The sequence below is a fragment of the Channa argus genome, chromosome 21 (assembly GCF_033026475.1).
Source record: "Channa argus isolate prfri chromosome 21, Channa argus male v1.0, whole genome shotgun sequence".
In the NCBI taxonomy this organism is placed as follows: domain Eukaryota; kingdom Metazoa; phylum Chordata; class Actinopteri; order Anabantiformes; family Channidae; genus Channa; species Channa argus.
In genome coordinates, this window is record NC_090217.1 from 9152662 (window position 1) to 9169133 (window position 16472).

Genomic DNA, 16472 nt, shown 5'->3' on the forward strand with positions numbered 1-16472 from the left:
GGCCGAGTGGGCGAGTCACAGGCAAAAAAAAAAACAGAGACCACACACAGAGGACTGGAGCCCAGACCCCCCCACCCCCTACACACACACACAGAGAAAATCACGAGAAACTGCAATAACTGTGGTTTTTATTTTATTCAGCTGTTTCTACTAGCAATAACATAAAACACTTCAAAAGTGCCATTAGATGGGTGATGCAGTAGATTCTAGTGTTTTTCTAAACAGACAAACTCAGAAAGAGGAGCAGCCACCTTTAAACGAACACAGAGATGTCTAGATTATGTTTAGATATATGTTTAGATTGTGGACTTGCGTCAAAGGCTGTTTGACACGCAGGACTGTTTCTGCTCTCCAAGATTACAAGCATCAGGTTTCACGCTGGGAATGTCTCATAACTCAGGTTTTCATTTGCCAGGCAGAGAAACAGGGTGGAGAAGAGAAAGTACACAGCTACACCAGGGTTTTGAGTTTCCCCGAGCTAATGAATGAAAACATCTCGTCAAATGACAGCTCCTCCATTGAACCACAAGAAATGCGTCAAATTATTACATGAAAGCAGTGTACAGAACGCTGAAAGTTACCTATTCTATTACGCTGAACCCAATTACGAACAAAAATGGCACCGAATAGAGACAAATGGAGCTCCTTAATCAGAGCAACTCAAACCCCTGTCACACAAAACAAACTGTGCTGTAGTGACTATAGCAAGACATAGGCTAATTTGGGCGCTGATGTAACTGTTTTCTTTGGTGGGGACGCTGTGAATCGCTGCTTCTCCTCTATTTTAGTTCAAATTCTTTCACAAAAAAAGTCAAGAGAGTAAGAGGCTTCACATGTAGCATACAGGATTTAAAAAAGGATCTGCCAATGCATACAGTCCCATCCAAAAGTAATTAGCGTGCTTTTGCTGTACACTTTTGATGGCGTTTAGGCATTTTGGAAGGGACAAAACTTGGGTGATCTGACACAGAAGGTATAAAGCAAGCAAAAGCTGAAACCTTGAACTTTCATGTAATATGAGTTTTATGGAATCTTAAACCAAAATGTCTTCCGTGAAACAAATCAGTTAGCCTTATCGTCCCAATACTTTTGAGCAGTGGCAGCGTGTATTGAGAAATACAGAACACACGACAAAATGGATCAGCCCTGAAGTTTTCAGCTGTGCAATTGTAGTCACATTATAAGGCTAAATCTTCGTGTTTTAGCTCCTTTCACATGAAACCTGTTAAAGTCATTGTGTAAAAATGTTTAATATATACTGTAACAGGGGTATAATATACATTTTCACACATGCATATTTTATGCTTTTTCCTCAGCAAGGTAACAAGTATGTTTCTATTAGAAAGATACACATTTCTAAAACATGAATAAAAGCAGCAAATATCAAATGAGAGAATCACCCGACAGGAGCTTGTAACAATATTAGAAAATATTATGTCTGACATTTCTTCCAATTTTGTTTAAACAATCACTTGTAGAAAATGCTATTCCCTTTTTATTAGTTCACTTTTACAGGAACCAGGACAAATACTCATCTTCGACAGTAAAAGTATGAAAGAAATAAACACCTTTACATTATACTGACTGCATTTTTATATAAAGGTCAGTGTGATCCTGAACACTAAATACTCCCTCTGCTTCTCCTTGGATTTTCTACTGAAACTGTTATGAAATGTTTGGTAAATGGAAGCACGGCCTATGTCCAGTAGGTGGTGACAGACTCCTCCATCTGTGTACTGTGTGTAACCAGCTCCAAGTACTTCAAAGCACATCACTGGTTTGTTTAACACAGTTTTATATTTACGCATATAACACATTTTAAATGTAAGAGAGTTGAAAGTGAATGGTTTCTTTAAAGAATTGGCATAAATAGATCCACCGATTTCACCGCAAGTACTATTCCTGGTCCCAGCCATCCTAATCTGGTCCTCCCAGGCCAGGGTCAGCTCCACGGGTCAGAGCGGTGTTTGAGATTGTAATTCTGAAGATCAAACTGGTCTTTGATCTGATTGATCAGAATCTGGGATAGGAAGATGCCAACCAGCTGCAGAAAGGAAAGTACAAGACACAGGGCTGAACAGCTGGCTACATTGGTGAAAATGTGGTGAAAGTACACACACTCAGTTTTTAAGTAAAAGTGCAAGTACTTGCTAACTTACTTAAAATAAAATACTCCACTAGAAGTAGAAGTACCACTTCAAATTCTTTATTCAAGTTGAAGTGCAAAAGTCCACACTTTAAATCCAAGCTCAAAACTTATCTGTTCAGGCTTTCCTACTCTCCATGAGTGGTTGGCCGTTGATGGTTGATGCTGTGACAGTTGTCCATGTTTATTTGTTTTCCATTGTATTTTATTATATTTTATTGTAATTCTTTTATCTTGCTGTACGGTGATCTTCATGGTTTATTTGACTTTTAATGTATTTTATTGCTCTATTTTGCCTTTATCTGTACAGTATCCTTGAGTGTCATGAAAGGCAACTATAAATAAAATGTATTATTATTAATATTACATGGTATGATTTTACTTAAAGAATTTCACTAAACATACAGTATTTTAAATAGTACTAAAACTGATGCTGCTGATAACATGAATTCAGTCCAGTCAAGATTTTGACAGTGCAGCTGACAATAAAACTTCCAGATAACCACATCTAGATGCTTCAAAGGCAAAGAAAAGTTCTATTTATTAATTAAAAACAGATGCGAAAGTTACCGAGCAACTTGGTGTGAAACAAAAATGGTACAGCTGGTTAAGTTTGAACAGATTTTAAAGACTTTATGTACTGATGGGTGGTTAATCCATAATAATAAATCAAAATGATTTAGTTAATTAGATTTGGAGTCAAGAATCATCTTCTACACAAAGTATGAACATTTTCTCTGAACTGTAGTGGAGTAAAAGCAAATGGAAATAATGGAAAAATTGTACTCACGCACAGTACTTAATTAGTGTGTATGATTGTGAGTATGAATGGGAGGCAGTGTAAAGCATTTTTTGAACCTATAAAGTACAGATCATTGAGTGATCGTACCTGTGGTATAGCCAGTCCCATTGCAATGCCTCCAATGAGGAAGAGGTTGGTGTGAATCCAGTTAACCAGCTTGTCAATGCAGCCGTTGGTGTGGATATAGTTTCCTGCATTGAGGTAGTTTAGCTCCTGCATACCCTGGCCACACATAGTGTTGACAACCACCTGAATATACAGACATATGCAGAAAAACAATTTTTTTTTAAAAATGACAAAACACAAAATCTGAAAACAATGTCAGCAGAGTGCGAGAAGAAAACCACCTTTTCTTTGGATATGATACAGCAGGAGAAGGGGACAGAGCAGCGTTCTCTGCTGGGGTTGTTCTCGGTGCAGTTGAAGTACATATTCTGGGACCAGTCAGTGTATGTTACACCACCACAGCAGTCAAACTGAGGATATGGAAAGGAAAAATTAGTTAGCCGCATCAGGTCCCATCACGATGAAAGCATGAAGCCTAAGTTTGGACAGAATCCCTACCTCCATCTGGCCAAAGTCTATAAGGTTTTGCAGATCAAGGTCATCTCTGTAGTGAAGGATTGCATTGTTGATCATCACTGTAACTTTACTGCGTGCCTTCAAAGAGTATGGAGAGAAGAGTTCAGCAGCATGTACAAACACATATGTCATAGATGCTGTATAATAGAAAATATGGAACAAACGGAATCCATAAAAACATCACGAAAACACAAAAGGTTCACGACTGTTCTCCAACTTCTTAAGGTCTTATTTTAACATCGGAATTTCTTAAATGACAGATACAAAATTTGCAGCAGTTACAGTACAGAGCACAGCAGTGAATTATTTTTATAATCAGAATCTGTAAAATAATTAGAGAGTAAAGAAATGAATCTTTGCAAAAGGACTATACCTACTATTATGAACATTTACTTGACAAGTATGGACACATTTTAATAATAGTTGAATCTGGATCAACAGTGTAAATAAGTTGGAAACATGAAAACACACACACAAAAACCCAATAAATCCAGATATGCTTTCATTACCGTATCTGAGAAGACGAAGCCCAGAATACCAGCAACGAGTTGAAGCAGGAAGATCAATGTCAGAGAGATACAGAACTGGGAGGGAAAGACAGAGATGGAAACAACAGCGTCAGTATTGAGGGACAGATTCCACAAAGTGTGTCTCTACTCAGACTCAGCTGTTGCTTATTACCTCTCCTAAATGTGCAGAAAAATCAAAAAAGCAAATAAATAAATAAAATGGAAAAGCAACTAGACACAGACTTGCAACAATGAGATATTTAAAAAAAGACTGATTGGACAGCTTCATTCCACAGCTGAAAGTTTTCTGATTTACTGTCTGCAGGAGGCAAATGTTTTCTCGCAGCGAGCCCACACAGCCACAGAAGGTGATGATGAAAATGAAGACCCCCACGACCATCAGCATCATAGCAGGGTCCACTGACACACAGGACAGTGCTGCCTCTAAAGGCAAAGAAGAAAGGTTCCAAGACATATATGAACAGAGCAAGAGACTTTCATTAAAAGACAACATTTATGTAAGTATGTATTAAGCACTTTTTCTCAGATTTTTCTCTTTTGAAAATGAAGCTCTATTGACGTACTAAACACTAACGTTGAACATGAGTGTCTGTAGGTCAGTGGAAGCTCTTTTACCTGCGTGTTTCGTCGTGCGAGCGTACACACCAACTGACACCATCACTAGAGAGATTATCTGAGGAGAGAATATAATTTCCTTTTAGCTAATGCATGTCCAAATATGATGAATGTGGCATAAGAGGTGGAACACAACACAGTGGGCGCATGAACCATTTCTGTGTTCATACTTGTCAAGGGAGTGGCACAAATTACCAGAACATTAATCACAAAAATTAGAAAGCAGTGCAGAAGAATAGTACGAGCCGCAGACAGTGGGACTGAGAGGATGAAAATGTCCAATACTGAGGGAGTCCAGCGTTAAACTCCAGGACCACAACTTTATTCTTTGAGTGTCAAAAGAGTGTAGGTCAAGATCCACTCTGCTCCCATTGGCAGCAACCTGTACACCTTCCTGTAAAAATAAAAGAGCCTTTCACTCAACGCTCCTCTCACAGTCTCAATAGAATAATACGGGACGCACAGAAATCCTCTTCTGACCCAGAATGAAATGGATCCAGTTACCACAGACACTGAACCTTGTTGGGGTGGGAGGGCAAAGCCAGATTTGCCCTCTTGTTTTTGTAGAGGTTTAGTTTCACTGTGAATAAACTCAAAGCAAACAGGTGCGAGTTTCCTGAAATATTACACATTTAAAACTAAACGGTTCCATTGTGGCCTTGATTACACAACTAATTTACTCATTTGATGTTTCATTGTTGTTTTAACTCAGACAGTTTATCAGAATTCCACAGAAAAAAAAACGACTTTCCTTTGGAGTTTTGGGCATGTTATGTTGTTATCTTGACTTGGGGAAAAAAAAAAGACATTGCAGCAATCTTTGGTGTGACTCATGCAGAACTCAATGTAGCCAGAGGGAACAGAAATGATAAAAACACATTCCTCATTACAGGGTTTCATGTTTTCACACCGCCTTATCCTGTTTGTACACGGCAGCAAGTCACGTTTGCAGTGTGAGCTTGACTTACATGCTACTGCTGCAGGAAATGCAGGAAGTTTTGGGGAAAGAAAAACTGAAAATGTTAGATTTTTAGGTTTTTTTCTATATTTGTCCCCCGTTTCTGTCATCTTGTGCAGCAGGTTTGCTTCTCACGCTGCACTAAACCTTAGCAAGTTTAATATGCAGCAGGAGATCAGCTCTAAAAATGCAGTAAGAAATCTCCTTATGTTACAGGCCCCAACTCCAAAACCCACTGATGTGAACTTTGCTTTGTTTACAGGCCACTGCTGACTTTACTCTTGCTGGTAACAGAATTCTTGTTTGCCTCCAAAGCCTAATAATTATTAACATCTTACTTTAGGAGACAAATGCCACACACACACTGTAGCCATTAACTCAATCTGTTGTATTCACCAAATGGAAAACTGCTGTTTAGTAACCACACAACGAACTTGACACACATTTCGCTGCATGTCCCCATGCAGAGGACACCTTTCCTGGACACAATTGGCTCTCTTTGCATAGTCAAAGAGCAACCACATCAAACAAAACAGTAGCTACTCCAACAAGATGACTGGGTGTCACACATTTTAGGATAAAACATAAGAAGCTGAAATAACTATAATCATAAAATCAACTCTTAATTTTGTAATAAAAAAAAATTGCATTTAATTTACACTTTCGTTTGTATCACTAACTGTTTAAACTCACCCAAAATAAAAAATTAAACAGGAACAGCAGATACTTGACAACTGGACTGACAAATGAGAAGTCCTCATTAGATCCAGGTGCTCTGCTGCTTCCTGCCCCCATTGCGGCTCGGTCCAAGCGTCTTATGTAAGTTTGCGCACAAACGCGCTCTCGTTGGCTCCAGGAACGAATGTGTTTACAAAAGCGAAACCCCGAAGAGTGGGCAACATAATGATGATGATGATGATGAGGAGGAGCTGCTTTTCTCTGGGATTTGAGCCGACGCGTCTAGTGAGCAGCTGCGGGCTGCTGTCGGCGGCAACTGACAGCGACTGGGCGTGTAAAAACCTGGGTGTGTTACTTTGTCTCACGTCTGCACCAATGATCCTATGATACAAGCGGCTCCTGAAATGTAGAGGGCCCCGTAATACACCCTGTGTTTGTAGCAGTTTTCTACTTGAAACATCTGTGGTACTGTAGGTGCTACTGGTTACCTACTTAAATGTATAGTATGATACCGACACATTATACTATACCCAAAGTATAAAGTGTCACCGTGTTTCATTTAGATTATACCAGTGTCTATATACACCGTTAAAGCAATGAAGGACCTTTGTTTCATGCTGCATAATGAACTTGGTAGGTCACACTGACCTTTCTATTAAAGCAGCCTGACATCTCAAAAGAACAGGCTTCACCAACAAAACCAACATGAGCTACAGTTCAAGAAATTGACTGCCTCATTTTCAACCTGGCATCCATCTATTTACACATTCTTTATTCATTTATAACTGCAAGTGCTTTCACAGTTTTAAACATGTTTTCCTTGACATTGTGCTAGATCCCTGAACTCACGGGATAAGCAGAAAGGACAAAAAACAATAAATAAATAAATAAATAATTAGAGCTTTGTCAGGTGATCATCTAAAGGGTGTGATTTTGGTTCATTTTCAGTCAATCAGTTGGTTTACATTTGTTTTCTGCGTCTCTTCTTAGCCATTGTGGACATTTTGTTTTACGTGTTTGGTAAGGTGTCTGTTTTTAGTCATTTTATATCTGTTTTTGGTCATTTCAACCTCTTTTGGATAGCGTCAGGTCAATATTTTGAGTAGATTTTATCCCTGTAATGGTCATTTTGTGTTATATAACTGACCTCTAACAAGAACAAGGAATAGAAACAACTTGACCTCTCGGACGCGTTCAGCGATCCATTCATTATTTGCAGGCATAGCGGTCTTGTCTAGGCTTTTATTCTGAAAGTAACAACCTCGCCGGACAGTCTTCACAACATCCGTTTAACCCGGAAGTTATGTTTGTTTATTGTCAGTTCTCTGAGACGAACACTAAAGTGGCATTTGGCTTAAACGGGTTTACACCATAAACATGGCGTGGAAAAGCGAAGGTGTTTGGAAATAATTATGTCGCTGTTTGCTAGTTCAAGTGGTCAGTTCTTTTAGCTAATGATACAGTTAATAAAGCAGTTCTAAGGCTAACGTTAGCTTGCTAATCCTCTACCTTGGGAACTGGAGTTAACACACAAGTTGTGTGTGCGGTTTATGTATGTAGCTTAAATCTAAATCCATTTATTGTAAAACGTTTGTATCTATTGTCGTTTGCAGATCATCCTCCTCTTCTTCCGGCCTCCTTACATCTCCTGGTTCCTCCAGTCAGAATAATGTCTGCCTTCATGTGGCAGGTAGTGAAGCAGCACAATGTGATGCAGTATGGCAAGCTGGTGGACTTCATCAGTTTGGCGACAGAGGTCGTCCCGGAGATACTTAGTCCCAGTCACAGAGCTCAGCTCATCCTGGGCCTGAGGGCAAGGGTAAGGGAAAACTGAGCTCTCTGTCATAACTGAACACCAGTGATGCCAAAGTGCATTTCAACAATTCATTTTTCACAGTGGAAATCAATCTTGTTCTTGCTGAGATGTGCTGTTGTTTTACCCGTCTCCCCCTTTTGTCCTGTTGCAGCTGGTTTTAGAGTTGTGTCGTGGTGACGGCGCTGCCAACCTGCAGACCATTCAGAGCCATCTGGATAAAATCCATGCCTGCAGCACTGAACTTGGCTCCACTGACCAGATGGTGGGTTTTTAAGGAAATATGAAACTGCTCTGTAAAACCAACATGACCAAGATGCACATATTTATTAATCCAGAGCATTCATCTCTACTGTTCAAAAAACTTGATTTTCAAAAAGTGAAGGATTTACATATTCTGTTACACATTATTGTACTAATTTTTTAAATTAATTACATTTTGCCAACAAAATAGCATTAGGTAGAAGCAACACATAAATGTGAAGCACTTTTCTGAACTTTATCATTGTTTAATTTTTGACAGTCCAGTAGTGATATTCTGAAGACCTCTTACACCAACTTTGCCAGCCTGGTTCAGAACCTCTTGAATGTTCCTTTTGAAAAGGATTTCTTCTTTCAAGTGAGTCCCGTTCTGAGACATACTATACATATTCTTTTCAAGCTCAAGAGAGGGAAACAGATATATATCTCTTTTTACTATAATGTAGGTCATTTATTGATAATTGAAATTGCAATGCAAACCTCTGGCTGTTTTTGTAGGAGGTTTTTCCTGCAAATTATGGTTCTGCCTACGACGAAAGACTTGAGCAACTGGTGTCTGAGTTCCTGTCCAGGTTGGAGCAGCTGCTGCCCATACCAGACCTGCAGCGGGTACTTAAACAGCAATCACACATCTCTAAACCTGTAGTTCTCAATCCTGGTCCTCAGTGAGCCCTGCTCTGCTTGTTTTTGAACTATACACTGCATCAGGTATTTTAGTCAATCTGAAGCTGGAAGATATGGGGGAGGAGTAGGGGAAGACAGAGTGAATTGGTATCTTCCAGCTTCTGATTGACCTAACACACCTGAGTCAGAAAAACAGCAGTGAGTGTTGCAGGGCTAGTTGAAAAACAACCATACAAGGGTCCTTGGGGACCAAGATTAAGAACCACTGCTCTAAACGTTTAGACAAGAATAAATAATGATTGTCACTCATTGTCTTTCATGCTCAGAAAAGAACAGTTTAAACTTCTTTCTCTATATTGCCAATAAAAGCAAAACATAGATATATTTTATTGTAACCAGCATTTATAATGAAATGCATTAAGCCCCTAATCATCAGTAAACAATTATTACATATCTTACTTATTTAGTTATGCACTTAATGATCTATACATTACTGATTTCATGTATAAAATGTTTAAAATCAATAAGCAGTGATTCATTGGTCTGTTATTTCACATCTAAAACAATGAGGATTTTACGCAACATAATGTTCCTCTTTTTGTGTTGTTGCTTTGAAGTTTGTAAGGTTACAGTATGACTATTGATTCACCTGTCAACCTGCATCTGAGTCGTCTTCTTTCTGTGTGTCAGACAGCAGCATGGCTCACTGAAACATCTGTGTCAGAAGAAATTAGACTGCATCTGTCTGAATCTATTGCCCTTAAGACCCTGCTGCTTCACCACAGACAGCTGGGGACCCTCAGCTCAGGTGAGTTTAACAGAGTTAGTGTAGAACCTTTTCAAAACAGAGGATTTTTAGTGAACAGATAAGAGGAAGTTCTAGGAGAGTTCTGTATACAGTATTATCAGTTTACAAGACCCAAATTTTAAAAAGGCTGTATTTATTTCAATTTGTTTCTTCTTAGGGTTCTTCTTCTATTGCCTGCTTCCCCACAGTGTTAAAGTCTTGTTTTCTGTCTTTCACAAAAGTTTTTCAGATGTTTAAGAAGTGAGTCTAATGTGAAAACTGTTAAAATCTTTCAGCTCCGTCCAGCAGTGAGAAAGATATTCTTTTGTCCACACTGGCCCTCACATATCAAACCCCCGTAGGGAGGCTTACTGAGCCGTACATCGAGGAAGATGGGTATAATAGTGAGGAAGAGGGAATGGACCTAGGGGATTTACAAGAGGAAAATTCCGGTCAAAGCTCAGATCTTACGGCAGATGACTGGTTACCAAAAAAGAAATCAGGTTAGACAAAAGCAGCAGATCAGAGTTGTTCTAAAGGCGGTCAGTGTTTTTATTCTTATGTGTTGTTTGATGCTCTTCCCAGGGCCTCTGTCACGTTTGTTCATCTGCCCTCAGTGTTCATTCGCTCATCGGATAAAGAAAAAGGTCCAAGACCACATCCAGCGTGAGCACAACATAACTGCTCCCATTACAAAAAAAATAAGCGTGGAACAAGCCAAAACAAAGGGTCAGCAGAAAAGTAAAGGCTTGAACACGGAAAAGAGGAATGTAGGTGGCAACTCTGAGAAAAAGAGAAAACGCAAAAAGGGTGGTGTTGAAAAAAAGCATGAGCGTAAGCAGAAGAAAGACAATTTAGAAAACAAAGAACGACGCAGACAGACAGAACCCACAGCGGAAGACAAAAGGTTTCTAAGCACACGACCTGTAGTCAAAAACTTCACGGAGGAAGAAACCAAATGCTCGACGTGTGAAAAGGTTTTTGAACATCCAAATCAACTGAAGGCTCACATGAAGCTCCACAGCTTCCGGTACAGCTGCAGCCAATGTGAGAAGGGATTCACAAGCCAGTCGGGCTATTATCAGCACCAGAGACTCCACAAAAGAGGACGTATATTTATCTGCAGCCAGTGCAAGAAGGGTTTCCTGTGTAATTATTCACTCAAACAGCATGAGCGTCTGCACCAAGGCCCCACCAACCTGTGCACCATCTGCGGAAAAAGCTTCAGTAAAGCAGGCTTTACAAGACACATACAAATGCACAAAGGTGAGAAGAATTACTTGTGCACCACATGTGGGAAGTCGTTTCTGTCTTCAGGGGAGCTGCTGCTGCACAATCGCTCTCACACGGGTGAGATGCCGTACACCTGCACCCACTGTGGGAAGGGTTTCTCCAGCAAGGGTCACCTCAACGTCCATACACGCTCTCATACTGGGGAGCGTCCGTATCAGTGCACAGAGTGCTCGAAGTGCTTCCTCACAATGAACTGCCTGAAGAGACACATGTTGAGCCACAGTGGGGTGAAACCTTTCAAGTGTCCACACTGTGAGAGACAGTTCTCTCAGCAGGGGAATCTGAAAAGACATTTGGCAACACATAAACCTGACACGTAATATCAGGTTGTCAGAAATCAGAATGCAGTCATGTATACCTTGTTTTTTTATATATACATACATACATACATACATACATACATACATACATACATATATATACATATATATATATATATACATATATATATACATATATATATATATATACATATATATATATATATATATATATATATATATATATATATATACATATATATATATATATATATATATATATATATATATATATATATATATGTGTGTGTGTGTGTGTGTGTATGTATGTATGTATGTATATATAAATTTTAAAGTCTAGAAAATAGAAGTTAAAAAACCTTTGTATATTAAATATAATTTTTTGAAAATAGCAACAATTTTTTTTATTTCTTTTATTAATCTGCGGTTGTAAAAATGAAGAACCTGCTTTGTGTTTTCACTTTTCTCCACATTTTGCCTGCTAAGAATCTCTAATAATCATGAGCCATAGTTAAGCCAGATCACAGAACAATATTTTATCGCTGCATATAAATAAAAACAAAACAAAACAAAAAATCCTGATTTAAGTTGGGTTTTCTCTTTTTGAAGAGGAATCTGATCCTTGTTTGTAGGAAGCTAAAAATAAAGCCAATGCAAATAAAACCTAAATGATCCACTCACTTCTAGATGCTGATAATTTTTAGGGTTGTTTTAGAGGCACGAAGAGGCGCCATCCAAACAACATGGTAACAAGAAGTCCGTTTGGATTTTGCAAAATTATGTAAATGGCTGGTTGCATTTTATCAATTGCTGACTCTTAAATATTGGATGTTGGTGTCTTTTGCAAAATGCCCCAAGCTCAGGGATTTCAGAATAACATCAGGTACTGGTGATGGATGACCAATGTTGAGTGAGTTTCATGTTGATAGGTGAATGTTGTTGGTCACAATTGTAACTAGCAAAAATGTGCAAAAAGAAAAAACTGAAGAAATTAAACGGTGAATACAGCATCCATCATTCATGTGAAGTCTGTTTTAGGGTAAATTTTGTCTTGCTCTTTTGTTTGATCTTCAGCCCAGTGTCAGTTGTGTGTCCATGCTACATGAAACACACAGTGGTTGTGAACATAAAACCCTTACATAAATTTTTTAAAACCCCATTTCAAAAAAAGTTGGGATGATGTGTAAAATGTAAATTAAAAACAGAATATTACCCATATTTTATACACAATAGAACATAACCAAACTTGTCAGATGTTTAAACTGAGACATTTTACCATTTGATGGAAAATATTAGCTCATTTTGATTTGGATGGTAGCAACATATTCCAAAAAGTTGTAACAGGGTGATGTTTACCATTGTGTAGCATCCCCTCTTCTTTTAACATCTGTCTGTAAATGTGTGGAAAGTGAGGCCAGTTGCTGGAATTTTGGGAGATGAATGTTGTCCCATTCTTTTAGCATTGTCTTGCTGAAATATGCAAGTCCTTCCCTGGAAGAGACGTCATCTAGATGGGAGCATATGTTGTTCTGAAACATCTATGTACTTTTCATCATTGATGGTGTCTTTCCAGATGTGTAAGCTGCCAACACCATAGGCACTAATGCGCCTCCGTACCATCAGAGATGTGGGCTTTTAAACTGTCTGCTGATAACAAGCTAGATGGTCCCTCTCCTCTTTAGTCAACAGGACAGGTTTTAAGAGTTTTAAATTTCGATTAATTCGATGCCAATTATGAGCTAATATTTCCATTGAATAGTAAAATGTCTCAGTTTAAACATCTGATATGTTGTTTACGTTCTATTGTGAAAGAAATATGGCTTGATGAGATTTGTAGAATGTTTTTTATGTTTCACACATCGTTCCAACTTTTTTTGAATTGGGGTTGTACTCATAAGGGGCTTAAATTATAATTGCAGCTTACTTTATAAAACCTTGTTATATAAAGTTTTATAAAAACTTTATATAATAACTTTATTTTTCCTTTTAGTAAGGAAAAATTTTATAAGGCAGAAAGACAAATGTCAAATGGAAGTAAAAAACACAACTGTAGGAAATGCTATTTATTTTGCAATTTTTTAATAACATCATTCCTCAGATAAAAATGCAATGTTACAGGAATATACATCAGATATTAATTTAAAACTTGCTTTCAAGGGACCATACAGTCTAAATATATTTTTTCCTTTTTTAATTACTGGTAGCGTGCGTTATAAGCAAGACAGACTCTGTCACCAATGACAGACTGACAAGTTACAGATACAAACTGTACATTATTTATTTACAAATCAACTTTTTGTTTGGTTTTTTTATTTCACTTTTTATTGAAAATAGGAGTAGAAAAAGTGATTGAATTAATATTCTGATTTATTTCATTTGTATTCCTTCCCTCACTAAAATGTAAAATGAAATGAATAAAAAAGAATTTAGAACTCTCCTTTAGAAAAAAAGAAAGAAGAAGAAGAAGAAAAGGGTGTGTCAATTGTAAGACCATGCAGTCGTCACCAAGGAGACAAATGGTAACTGAGGAAACCAAAATGATGTTGGGCCAGTGTCACTTAGCAACCTCAGAACCAATGAATACCCTCGCACAGTCGAGGATTAGTGGCTTACGTTAAAGAACTTCGTTAAAAAATGGCCACCTGCCTCCAAAGCTACTGCAAGTACAATAATACACCCTAGTTCATTTTATGACCATGAATAGTGCTGTTATTAAATACTACATTTAACAGTAGTGTCACTACTAATACTACAACAAATTTGTCTCTATGTGAACACCTCTCTCCAAAAAATAAACTCGAGGATTAATAACAGACTGAAAAGAACATAAACAAAGAAACAGTTCAATCCTGGAAAGGCCCTTTAACACTTTGCATGATTTGTGAACTAAGACTACAGACGATATTGTAAGACACTACTGACAAGTGGAGAACACAGCCTCACAGCCCCGGCGTTTACCCAGTGAGTAAAGAACAGAATAGCCTTTGTTAAACACGACTTTATATGGAGCTGTGGATCCTCTGCCATTGAATCATCCGGCAACGCCCTGCCTGGGTCCAATTGTGAGGTCAATGCCGGCATGCAGAAGGTTTTCCAAATAACTCAGGGAAGAAAACACTGATTGTATATGACACCGCTGATATCCTCAGATGGATCAAGTCATTCAGTAAAGCTGCATTTGTGTGTGCAGGCGCACACACACGCACACACATACACAAAATATTCTATTCTAGGTCAAGTGTGGCCTTCTTAGGAAGGCAAAACCACATTGAATCAACATGTTGGCAAAAAGTTAAACCAGATCTGTGGTAGTCAAAAACGGATTAAAACACTATCTTCAGTTAAGGGAAACATCCGGTATGAACCGGTAAATCTAACTTCTCAGTACTAAATATGGATTTTTCAGACACAGCGTCCAACATTCAAGGGGTGAATGTAGAAATAATTTCCATTCATGGTGCAATGTAAAGTAGGACTTTTCCGTAAAAGTACAGAGGATACAAGTGCTGTTGATGCAGGAAGCAGAGACATTCATGATTCCCCGAGCTGTGTTGACACAAGAACCACCGGGCAGAAAGCCTGCACCTCTGGAGCCACAGCTGCAGTAATATCCCCCAGAAAACCTGTTAGACACACTAGCTGACCCGGGAATCAGGCTGTGGGTGCAACATTCATCTTCCAAATAAAGTGTGCATATATGTGCAAACAGGGGTCTCCTTTATGATTCATAGGTCAAAAATGTGTACGAATATAATAACAGAAGCAGCAGGAAAACCCAAGGATTTCAACGTCCTTACGTTACTAACAGTCGTTTTTATGTTCACCTATGGGCGCTGCTACACAGTGGGTGAGGGTTTCTAGCTATACGTTATTTTTAGGCCCACTGAGCACATCTCATCTAATCTGACTTTTATAGGACTCGCCAGCCATAGAAAAAATGGAAGGAGGTTAATATTTTTGCCCCTTGCCATCTATGTGGAAAAAGTTTTAAATGGCAACTTCACATGCACCTGTGAGAACTGTCATACACGAACAATCATAGAAGACAGAAAAAAAGAGCAGTTTGAATGTTACTGTGAGACAGTGCAGTGCAATACACAAAGAGTTGGTTACCATTATTTTAGTGCTCATCGTGTGTTTAACTTTTGTCGCGCTGGAGTCATTTTGCGTCGTAAATCTGTAAAATTCCATCAAAATATTTGAAAACCGACAAGTGTGCATAGCGATTTAAAGGCCGCTAAAATCATTCTAGATCACCTACCAGTCTGACACGTGGTTTCATAATTAAATGAAGCTGTCAAGTCTTTTCCAAAAGTATCTGTAATGTGGCAATAGTCTCAGATCATTGGATAAATGTAATCCCACTGCGTGTGCTGTACTCTGTTACTCACAAAAATGGTACTTTTGCAATCTTCACACAAAGGAAACTTACACTTACTTAAACTTTCTGTAAGTTTCGTTTCCTAATAAGTTTCCTTTGTGTGAAGATTGCAAAAGTACCATAATACAAACATTCAGCTGATGAAAGAGTCATTAACGTTCTGGGTCTAATACTTAAACGCCAGCAAACACTACGGCACCTCTAAACCTGAAAGAACAAAAGTTAGGTTGATGCTTTGCAATATCTAGCTCCAAATGGTAATTTAATGTCTAATAAATTAGATAATAGTTTTTATATATGTCAGCTACAATATAAGACACTTGCAAAATAAACTTACATTTAATAATATATTCACTCTATCTGTTCCTATTCCCCAAGCTTTCATGCCCATCAGTGACATCGAAATCAATTTTTTATAAACGGAAATCATCTTTACAACAGAAAAACAAAGAGGCAATCCTCTACGGTTTCGCCTGAAAAGGGAATTCATGTCTTAATTGGTTTCAGTGAGACGAATGAGAATCCTAAAACTTGTTGACCTGGAATAAATGAAAATATATCTATATTCAAAATAGTCCTCTTAAAATACTGTTAGAATCAAACAAGGTTCGACACACGCTTCAGTGTACAAGAAAATAGTACATCTGTTACAACGATGGTAGATCCAAATGAGGAGATCTGCGTGACCAAGACAGGAAAAAATAACAAGATCCCTGCTCTC

The 16472-nt window shown here is 38.3% G+C and overlaps 2 protein-coding genes and 1 long non-coding RNA gene across 6 annotated transcripts; 1 reads left to right on the top strand and 2 right to left on the bottom strand.

Annotated features, from left to right (window-relative positions):
- Positions 1-1231: 1231 nt before the first annotated feature.
- tspan33a (tetraspanin 33a) lies at positions 1232-6647 on the bottom strand. The gene is made up of 8 exons (XM_067490926.1): positions 6327-6647; positions 4676-4733; positions 4356-4483; positions 4040-4114; positions 3513-3608; positions 3296-3424; positions 3036-3197; positions 1232-2044 (listed from the first exon to the last, which is right to left on the bottom strand). Exons 1-8 carry the CDS (start codon positions 6426-6428, stop codon positions 1943-1945), a joined length of 852 nt encoding a protein of 283 aa, XP_067347027.1. The 5' UTR covers positions 6429-6647; the 3' UTR covers positions 1232-1942.
- A 944-nt stretch (positions 6648-7591) lies between these two features.
- LOC137106779 (zinc finger protein 649-like) lies at positions 7592-11503 on the top strand. 4 transcript variants are annotated; one of them, XM_067490594.1, is made up of 8 exons: positions 7592-7707; positions 7925-8130; positions 8279-8389; positions 8648-8743; positions 8884-8994; positions 9700-9817; positions 10093-10299; positions 10382-11503. In XM_067490594.1, the coding sequence occupies exons 1-8, from the start codon at positions 7689-7691 to the stop codon at positions 11407-11409; spliced, it is 1896 nt and encodes a 631-aa protein (XP_067346695.1). In that variant the 5' UTR covers positions 7592-7688; the 3' UTR covers positions 11410-11503. The 4 variants fall into 4 exon arrangements, with proteins under 4 accessions (XP_067346695.1, XP_067346694.1, XP_067346696.1 ...); XM_067490593.1 differs by having other exon boundaries at positions 7605-7748; XM_067490595.1 differs by having other exon boundaries at positions 7605-7748; positions 10159-10299.
- A 1915-nt stretch (positions 11504-13418) lies between these two features.
- On the bottom strand, positions 13419-15937 carry LOC137106782 (uncharacterized). The gene is made up of 2 exons (XR_010912008.1): positions 15883-15937; positions 13419-15781 (listed from the first exon to the last, which is right to left on the bottom strand). It is a non-coding gene; the product is annotated as an uncharacterized lncRNA (long non-coding RNA).
- Positions 15938-16472: the final 535 nt, after the last annotated feature.